The sequence below is a fragment of the Nuphar pumila genome, chromosome 3 (assembly GCF_984573655.1).
Source record: "Nuphar pumila chromosome 3, dmNupPumi1.hap1.1, whole genome shotgun sequence".
In the NCBI taxonomy this organism is placed as follows: Eukaryota; Viridiplantae; Streptophyta; class Magnoliopsida; order Nymphaeales; family Nymphaeaceae; genus Nuphar; species Nuphar pumila.
In genome coordinates, this window is record NC_143251.1 from 147393671 (window position 1) to 147404261 (window position 10591).

Genomic DNA, 10591 nt, shown 5'->3' on the forward strand with positions numbered 1-10591 from the left:
ATGCTAGATGACTGACAAAATAGAACACCAGATTGACATCCAAAGAAGGTTAATATGACATCACTCATGTAGCACGGTGCAGTAAACAGATCCATCAATGGCTTCACATGTTGCATTTGTCTTTCACAGTCATGGACCTAACAGATTCACAATGACCTTTCCAAGCATATTATTCCTTGTGTTGCAAAATGAGCCTTATGTTATTACTAAAGTTACACAGCATGAGTGCAGGTCCATGACAGCCTGAATCATGCATCTGGAATCTCAAGCCAAGAAGACTGCCTTTGGTGCCCCTCTGTGAGTCAGAAAAGTGGTTCAACACTAAGAAATAGAGATCTTTGGAGTTGTATCTTGTGATATGCATGAATTAGTGGGAGCAATAATAAAAGGAATGAAAGCTCACAAGGCCTGAAATAGGAGCATGAACCTACTCCAGCTAACTATAGCATAATAGAATAAATACTAAAAAGAGAAATAGAGGACCTACCGAAGTGACAAAACCAAGAATAGCACCATAAACAAGGAAAGAGAAAGAAAAGAAAGCTCCCATCCCATTGATAAAGGTGGATAAATGTATTCAGATCTCTCCACGAACAGAAAACATAAAGAAACAAACAAATAGTAGCCTTTTCTTTCCATATCATAACATATAAAATGCGGCAACAAGTGTGCTGCTCATGTTACATTATTCAATGGCTATACTCACAGTAAGAGACAGTAAATAGAAAGCTGGTGATCATTGAAGATGTTAGGTTAAATAGAAGGATCAGAAAACAGCAATGTTCGATGGCTATGTGCATACAGGAAGAGATGATGAATACACGGTGATCATTAAAGCTGTTAAGTTAAATAGTCATAGTATATACCCATCCAACCAGAATTGCTAGGCTAAAGTAATACATCAGATGGAAATATTACATTCTGGAAACGCACATACGTCTGCAACTCAGTGGAAAGCTACAACCATGACAGCTGAAAGGGAAAACGCCATGGATTGTCAACCTCTTATAATTGACTCTACCTCTCTTATGCCCTCAAGGGGAGACTTGAGTTTCCTCTGCAATTCATTAAACCGATCAACATTAAAGTTGTGTTTCTTGATGATCTTCTTCTGTCGTGAAAGAAAAAGCCTCTTCATCAGATCTTGGTATGTAGGATCTCTTGATGTGAAGAGGAAGTAAGCATAACCTATGAGCAGTCCAGATGTTGTTGCGAAGAATGCAATTGGCTCCATGACATCCCAAGAGAACTCCCAGAATGTCAAACGAAAGAAGAGGCCAACCTGGACAACAAAGAAGCCCAAACCAGACCATAGTATTCGCCTCACTTGTCTATGTGCCAAAGTGTCGATTTCTTCCTTCATTTTATGTAGCTTCTGCAACTCTTCCCTCCTAGGGTCATTTTCCGGTGCCAAAGCCAGAGGCATGGCCCTGCTCACAAGTTCAACAACCTGGAAAGGAAAAGAAGCAGGCGTTTTAATAGATGAAGCTTTCAATTCAGTTGTTTTTACAAGAAGACATCGATGGTCTAGTTGGAAAATTTTAATGCAATCCAAAATAAATAAGAGAGAGAGAGAGAGAGAGGCTTAGAGAGACTAAGAAAAGCTTTAGAGCATCCACTGTGGAGTCCGGCGAGGGTTTTCCGGCGAGGCGGCATACCTCAGACGGCATCACTGTTACAGTGACCCTGCAAAAACAAAAAAACAGAAACAGAAGAAACACAGGAAAAAGACAGCGTACCTGATGCTGCCATTTACGGAGGTTGGAGGTCGCCGGAGAAAAAGAATCTTCAACTCAACCTGTCTGCAGCCACCACAAGCGCAGGCCTCCTTATGCAGACGGTGAGTCGACCTCTTCCCCTCTCAAATTTCGGTATTTTGCTTATTTAAAGGGTTGCTTATGAGACCCTTTTATAAGCCACGAAATGGGAACGGTTGAGTAACCGTTCCCTCTGTTTTTCAGGTTTAACGGAAGGAACACCTCATGTGAGGAAGCGTTACCCACATCGTGGGTAACCACCACCAACGTGGTGGTTTAACCCAACATTCTCCCACTTGTTCCGACGATAAACCTTTTAACCTGAAAACCTTATGGGAATAACTTGATGAATAGAATGGCCTTTATATTCTATTCTTAAGGTCCTTAGTTGAATCTCTAATCCTTATGAGATTAACAACAACCAAAATGAGAATCAAAAAACTGAAAGTGATCACTTTATTTATATGCATATGTCAAAAAGAGTTTAACAATCTCATCCTCATTACATGTTCGGAATATAATCCCGGTGCTAGCCCTTTAGTAAGAGGATCAGCGATCATCTCTTTGGTACCAATATTGACAATATGCACTAAATGATTCTCCGTCCTTTCTTTAACAACAAAATACTTCAATTCCATATGCTTGCATGACGTAGTACTTTTGTTGTTGTTCGAAAAGGACACTGCAGCTTCATTATCACAGTAGACCTTCAGTGGCTTCCCAATGGAATCGACCACCATTAACTGTGATATGAAGTTCTTTAACCATATAGCCTGCGAAGTAGTCTCGTACAATGCAATGAATTCTGCCTCCATGGTGTGGGCAGCAGTGGTCGTCTGCTTTCCACTCCTCCAAGAGATCGCTCCCCCAGCAAGTAAGAAGACGTACCCAGTAGTAGACTTTCTACTATCAAGGCATCCTCCTAAATCCGCATCTGAGTAGCCAATGACCTCGAGGTGATCAACTTTATGATACGTTAACATATAGTCTTTTGTCCCTTGCAAATACCGCAAGACTTTCTTGGCAGCCTTCCAATGGGGTAAACCTGGATTAGACTGAAATCTGCCAAGTACCCCTACTGCAAAAGAAATATCTGGTCGAGAACATGTCTGCGCGTACTGCAAGCTGCCAACAACTGATGCATATGGATAAGCACTCATCTGTGCTTTGTCAATATCGTTCTGTGGACAATCCTTTAGGCTCAGCTTGTCACCTTTTGATATGGGTGTAGAAGTAGGAGAACAATTCTCCATCCCATATCTCTTTAACACCTTTTCTATATAGGATCTTTGGGAGAGGCCTAAAAACCCTTTTGCTCGGTCTCGACGAATCTCAATGCCAAGAACATAAGCAGCCGCACCCATATCTTTCATATCAAAATGTGATGCAAGAAACTGTTTTGTCTCTGAAAGTAACTTAATATCGTTGGTTGCAAGTAAGATGTCATCCACATACAACATCAATATAATGAACTTACTCCCACTTTTCTTAAGGTATATACATTGATCAATAATGTTTTCTGTAAACCCGAAAGTCACAATGACTTGGGAAAATTTAATATACCATTGTCGGGAGGCCTGTTTAAGTCCATATATTGATTTGTTAAGCTTACAAACCAAACGATCATTTTCAGAGAAACCAAGAGGTTGTTTCATGTATACCTCTTCATTCAGATCCCCGTTGAGGAACGCTGTTTTCACATCCATCTGATGTAGCTCTAACTCATAATGAGCTACGAGGGCCAGAATAATCCTCATTGACTCCTTAGTTGAGACAGGAGAAAATGTCTCATTATAGTCAATGCCCTCCATCTGGGTGAATCCTTTAGCAACCAATCTTGCTTTATGTCTCTCTATGTTACCTTTGGAGTCCTTCTTGGTCTTAAAAACCCATTTACACCCTACGGGCTTTACTCCTTTATGTAACGTGACAAGATCCCACACTTGATTTTTAGCCATAGAGTCTAACTCTTCTTTCATGGCTTCAATCCAGTGCGAAGATTGTTTGCTCTCAACAGCTTCCATAAAATTCAACGGGTCATCATCCATATCTATGAAATCACCAGGCTCCTGAAGGTACACCACATAATCAAGATGTATTGCAGATCTCCTAATCCTTGTGGATCTCCAAACAGGTCGTTCCTCAGGCTCAGATTGAACCTGATCATCATGTTCGTGCTCTTCCGCATTGTCCACAATAGGTTCACTTTGGATTTGTGCATTAACAATCGAATGATCAATCACACCATCATTAGGAATAACAATGTGGTATCTTTCGATGTTTTCCTTAACAGGTGATGAAACTGGATCCTGTATTTCCTCAAAACCAATGCTTTGAAGTGCACTTAATCCTACTGAACCATCTTCTAGGAATTTAGCCTTATCCGTTTCAACAATCTGTGGTGAGTGAGATGGGCAATAAAACCTGTACCCTTTTGATCTTTCTGGATAACCAATGAAATATCCACTGGTTGTTCTTGGATCAAAGGCTTTAATGTGGGGGTTATATAGTTTAGCCTCTGCAGGACATCCCCATATGTGCATATAAGACAGTGATGGTTTCCTACCTGTCCACAACTCGTAAGGAGTTTTAGGCACAGATTTCGTAGGAACCTTATTCAAAATATGCACAGATGTCCTTAAGGCTTCACCCCACAACTTTATGGGAAGTGTTGAATAATTCGACATAGCCCTGACCATTTCTTTAAGCGTACGATTTCTCCTTTCAGCTACACCATTCTGATAGGCACTACCAGGCATGGTATATTGAGGCACAATGCCCTCCTCTTTAAGAAATCGCGCTAATGGTCCTTCCCTTTGCCCCATCTCAGTAAACCTACCATAATATTCGTCACCTCTATCAGACCTGACTATTTTAATAACCTTATCGGTTTGTTTCTCTACTTCTATCTTAAATTCCTTAAACATCTGAAAAACATCAGATTTTTCAAAAATCAAGTAGAGATACATATACCGAGAATAGTCATCAATAAAGGTGACGAAATATTTTTCGCCTGTGTAACATGGGAAAAACGGTCCACATACATCCGTATGGACTATTTCTAATATCTCACTACTGCGTTTGGCACCCTCTTTATATGTGTTTGTATGCTTAGCCTTTATGCAATCAACACATGGGTCATTGTCAGTAAAATCTAGAGATTGCAAGATCCCTTCATTTACCAGTCTCTTTATTCTCTTTTCAGAGATATGACCCAACCTTCGATGCCAAAGCATGTAAGATTTATCATTCATCATGCTACGTTTATTTCCAACTAATGCGTATTCAGAAGTCAAAGACTCCTGAGTTTGGATCTTCACATTCAATCTATATAAACCATCATAAACTGATGCAGAACCAATTTCAATTGAATTTCTGAATATGAACAATTTGGAATTTTCAAACTTAAAACAATATCCAAATTTATCCAACATTGAAATTGAAATTAAGTTTCTACTATACGATGGAATATAAAAGACATCATGAAGATCTAAAACTACGCCTGTATCCAGAGTAATCCTGCAGGTTCCAACACCCTTCACATGTGAACGCATCTTGTTTCCCGAATAGATGCTTTTCTCATGCATTGTTGGTTCCCTTCTGCTCAGGAACAGCTGTAGACAGTTGGAAATATGAACAGTAGCACCAGAATCAATCCACCAGCTATTTTCAGGAATTTGTAATAAATTACATTCATGAGAAACAAATGACAAATTACCTCTCTTTTCCAACCACTTCTTGTACTTTATGCAATCTGCCTTTATGTGTCCCTTCTTCTTGCAAAAGAAGCACTTTATGGGAGCAGAGTTGGATTGCTTGTCTTGGGATGACTTATCCCCAGTTGGCTTCTTCCTAGCATTTCTCTTAAATGCATTCTTCCTTGGTCCTACCTTGGACGTATGAGAAGCCATATGTGCACTTTGCACCTTCTCACCTTTCATCCTCTATTCTTCTTCAACACACTTGGACATAAGTTCATTAAATGTTCATTCATCATTATGTGTGTTGTACGAGATTTTGAAAGGTCCGTATTCCAAGGGTAAGGACGTTAGAACTAAATGCACTAGGAAAGAATCAGAGATAGTGAGCTTCATGTCATTCAGCTGAGACGCTATGTTTCTCATCTCCAAAATGTGTTGGCGAATGTTTCCCCCTCCAGTATATTTCATAGATATCAATTTTGACATCAGGGTACTGGCTCTGGCCTTGTTTGAACTCACAAACTGTGTCTCAATGGCATTCATGAATTCTCTCACTGTTCTGCATTGTGGGATAGCACTCCGAATGTTCTTAGCTACTTTAGATTGCAAAAGCAACAAGCTAAGTCTATTTGAGCGCTCCCACTTCTCAAAAGCAATCTTTTGATCAGCAGTACTCTGATCAGTGAGGGCAGCGGGTTCATCTATCCTTAGGGCCAGATCTAAATCCATATACCCTAATGCAAATAAAACAGTTTCTTTCCAATCACTAAAATTAGATCCATCTAGAAAAGGTATGGAGCTAGAGCCATCTAAAATCACATAACTAGAAACTGCATGACAAAAGACATGTATCAGGAAACATTCATACGAGACTAAAACTTTAGTGGAAAAAGCAAAATAATAAAGGCCCTTGATATGCTTCTTTCCCGGCGAGTGAAGGGGGTCATCGGAGTCCTACTTTGGTAAGAGTTCTGACACGCGAAACCACTTCGCCTACCAACCATATTCGGTAAAACTAAGGTTCTTGTGAAGATAGACCATCAACACAAGGTATCTTTGGATACACATGTGTTATGTATCTCGACACATTTACCTTATTCTACCCTACTTAAATTCCAAACACGATAAAACTACCTTTGGGTCGTCTATCGTTTCATGAATATAAGTACAATGTGCATATCGGCTTAGGAACTGTATGATAGTATAAAATTCATTCATGACTCATGTGTATTCAGTCACTTTGGTGACATGAAAACACTGATTCATTTAACTATCCTTAATGCTAATATGCAAAATTATATTTTAAAATACTCCGTAAACCGAATGGACTAGACATATGACCCTTGAAATGGTTCTTAAACTGAATAAACCAGTCATATGTATCACGAACCGGTCTTAAAGCACTCTGAACCGGTCTGAAACAACCCCGAACCGGTCATCCAAGGGTCTGAACCGGTTCTGAACCTTATGAACCGGGTCAAATATGAACAAAAGTTCATTAAAACCCTATAACCGTATGCCAAAACCCCTATATTTTCTTATATTTAAGAAAACAGGGTCTTAGCATCTCGGAACCGGTGAGAAACTGGAAGGAACCGGCCAAAAACGGCTCTGAACCAGTCCCGGAAGGGGACTGAGTCAGTCCCTGATCCGGTTCAGGCCAAATAGTGCCTGGACCCTTCTGGATCCGGGTCAGACCCGACTGCTAACTGGATCCAATTCAGACCCGGGGTTATCCGGATCCGGGTCGGACCCGATACAGTCCTTATCCGGGTCGGACCCGATTACAACCGGATTCGGGTCGGACCCGGTACTAACCGGATCCGGGTCAGACCCGGTACTAACCGGATCCGGGTCAGACCCGGTACTAACCGGATCCGGGTCGGACCCGGTTACCGCTGGATCCAGGTCTGACCCGGGGTTTTCCTTATCCGGGTCGGACCCGAGCGGGTCCCCACCCGAATCCCTGATCCGATCCGAATCACTTTATGGATCGATTTCAGGTGGTCGGGTCTGGTTCAAAAAATGAACCCGACCCGAAAAAACAAAAATTAAGGGTCGAGTTAGGGTTTACAGAACCCCATTTCGCCCCTTTTTCAAAATTTGCAGGGTGTTGCCGCCGCTTGCCGGCAACCAGCGCCGGCGCCTACCGGCGACCAACGCCGCCATTCGCCGGCGACCAACACCGTCATCCGCCGGCGACCAACGCCGCCATCAGATGGAGCTCCAACTCCGGCGAAAACAACCATCCGCCGGCCAAAATGGTTGCCGCAGAAGTTTTTCTGAAATCCGGCGACTCAATAGTCGCCGGCGACGGCTCCCGCAGCCTCCTGATGGCGGATGAAGATGAAGATGCCGGCGGGATCCTCGCCGACAGGAAAAACCCCCATGAACAGAGGTAAGAACTTTTTTTTTATTATTATTATACTGTCGCCCAACGGCGACAGTCGCCGGTGACCAGCAGCAGGGTCACCCCACGGTGACCTGCGTTTCTGGTCAAAACCGGAGCACACCCCGCGCAGCAGGAAACGGGGTGTGGGCCCATAACCCAATGTGGAGTCCGGCGAGGGTTTTCCGGCGAGGCGGCATACCTCAGACGGCGTCACTGTTGCAGTGACCCTGCAAAAACAAAAAAACAGAAACAGAAGAAACACAGGAAAAAGACAGCGTACCTGATGCTGCCATTTACGGAGGTTGGAGGTCGCCGGAGAAAAAGAATCTTCAACTCAGCCTGTCTGCAGCCACCACAAGCGCAGGCCTCCTTATGCAGACGGTGAGTCGACCTCTTCCCCTCTCAAATTTCGGTATTTTGCTTATTTAAAGGGTTGCTTATGAGACCCTTTTATAAGCCACGAAATGGGAACGGTTGAGTAACCGTTCCCTCTGTTTTTCAGGTTTAACGGAAGGAACACCTCATGTGGGGAAGCGTTACCCACATTGTGGGTAACCACCACCAACGTGGTGGTTTAACCCAACATCCACTTGATGTTTCCTAATATTATAGATCACATCTGATGTGCCATACAGAAATGGCTGTGTTGCTTCCTTTTGGTCCAAATAATAAATTGGATCTCATTAGCATGCCAGAGTGCTTAAAACAGAGCAGCAGCTTACTTGTAGAATTGCCAAAGGCAAAGGGTGGAAAAAAAAAAGGAGGCATGTCGCAGTGATGCATAATGTGAGACAAACGTATAATTACTGCCATGAAACATCGGCTGAAGAAGTAGGATTGTATATAGCCGGAATGATCATGCCACGGTGGCATCAATATATCGAGTGTCCCCAACTCTCTTGCAGCATTTCTTTCTCGTTAACACGTCCAAACGCTAGGCAAGTATTTTCAATTGGAAAATCGCGGACAACAAAGACAAAGATATCCAAGTGCCAATACATGAACAGAACACGAATAAGGAAACAAGGAAATAAGGCAATAATAAATTCTGAGAAAGGGGAGTTGTTGAGGCTACTGGAACGAAAGGTGGGTTTATTTCAAATATAAACAAACGAACCTGTCATTGCTACTATGCACCGATCCACAAAAGAAAGAAAGAAAAAAAGAGGAAAAGAGAAAGGATCCGCTCGTCCAGTATTAGCACTGGAGAGAAAAAGGCATGACAGAAGAAAATCCAAGCACGGTTTTAACAAGGCAGAGGGTGATGGCTAGGTTCCAATTGCAAAGAAATTTGAATCCACATATCGGAAAAGAAAAAAAAAAGACAGCAGAATCAACGCACAAAAGAGTGGGTCGGGAACCAAATCGGTCGCTTCAAAAATGAAAGAGAGAGAGAGAGAGAAAGAGGGAGGGAGAGAGGAAAGAGTGACCTTGTCAGGGTGGAGATAGACTTTATCTCTGAAGAGGAGGACGACACCCGCCTCATCTAAGACCTTGGCGAAAGCAGCTGCTTCCCCTGTGGATCTGGCGACACCTAAACTCTCGCACTCCTTTAACAACTGGGAGTAGTCAATCGTCTCCTCACCTTCCATCTCCAATCGCTTCTTCAGGGCCTCGACGTTGACCAACCTCAGGAGCTTCTTCGCCTCTTCGTAGGATATGGGAGGAGGAGCAGACCCATCGACCGAAGAGGAGGAAGAAGGAGGAGGAGAGGATACGCCGCCTGAGAAGAAGGCCAATCTAAGGAATCGATGGTTTGCCGCCGAAGATGGAGGTGCAGAGGCTCTGGCGGATGCGGCAGAGATCGACCGCGTGATGATGGTAGACAGACCTCGGAGCGGGAAAGCCTGCCTCCACATTTTGCCACTCTCTGTACGTCTGTTTGTCTTTATATCAAGGGGGTGTGAGTGCGACGACGATGAAGGTTTAGTTAGAGGCTCCTCATTCCTTTGCTTTTCGATTCCCTAGTGCCTTGTGTACATGTACTGATTCATTGCACCTCCAGGAATATGAATATCCCTCTGTGTGTGTCTCTCTTTCCCACTCTGTTATCTATGTATGCAGCAGCATATACCAAAATCGGAAGAGATGAGATGATGCGAGCTCAGGTTAGGCGGTCGTAGTCGATGACTGGATGTATTAGTATCGGGAGGGCTGAGGTTCCGACTTCCGAGGCCGTAACGGCCTTCCGCCGAGGTGAACGGAAACGGGAGCGATGGTTTTTGCATAGGTTGGGTTTTGTTTGCTTGGGCCTCTTCGTGGGTCCTTCTTTTAACCCCCTACCCCTTCTTCAACCTTATTAGTTATTACTATTGCTAATATTTATTATTTGTCAGAAGCCGAGCACAAGGGCCAGAGAGAAACAGGGCATCAGAAAAACGGGGGATAGGGAGGCAGGCCCACGCGTGCTACCTATTTATGGCTTTCATAAAAACTTAAAAAACCACCACTTCCTGCCCTGACAGCAGCAGCTTACCCTTCCAACAATCTAATTACTAATATATTTTTTATTTTTAGCCCACGGACATCAGGCGAGCACGTTAGCCCGGTCACGTTCTCCTCCTCCTAAAAACCTTCCCAATCTCGTAAAAGGACTATTTAGGAATGTGAACCACGACCGGACCGAGCGAGTGAATCCGCGACGTCCAATTCCTCATCGGCCTGTTGAAAGCCTCGGGCATCGGCAACGTGTGGACAGTTCTTTGGAAGCCTCGAGCAAGCTACCCGGCACTCTCGCTTCA

General features: G+C 43.3%; 1 protein-coding gene across 1 annotated transcript; it reads right to left on the bottom strand.

Annotated features, from left to right (window-relative positions):
• Positions 1–840: 840 nt before the first annotated feature.
• Positions 841–9884, bottom strand: LOC149844340 (calcium uniporter protein 1, mitochondrial-like). Its single transcript, XM_090002152.1, has 2 exons — positions 9281–9884; positions 841–1450 (listed from the first exon to the last, which is right to left on the bottom strand). Exons 1-2 carry the CDS (start codon positions 9707–9709, stop codon positions 998–1000), a joined length of 882 nt encoding a protein of 293 aa, XP_089858278.1. The 5' UTR covers positions 9710–9884; the 3' UTR covers positions 841–997.
• Between the last annotated feature and the right edge of the window lie 707 nt (positions 9885–10591).

Excerpts from the sequence above, each read along its gene's own strand:
- LOC149844340 (XM_090002152.1), bottom strand. The coding sequence starts at position 9,709 with ATGTGGAGGCAGGCTTTCCCGCTCCGAGGTCTGTCTACCATCATCACG. Across the intron at positions 1,451-9,280 it reads TCTATCTCCACCCTGACAAG|GTTGTTGAACTTGTGAGCAG; the intron begins GTCACTCTTTCC and ends TTTCCTTTCCAG.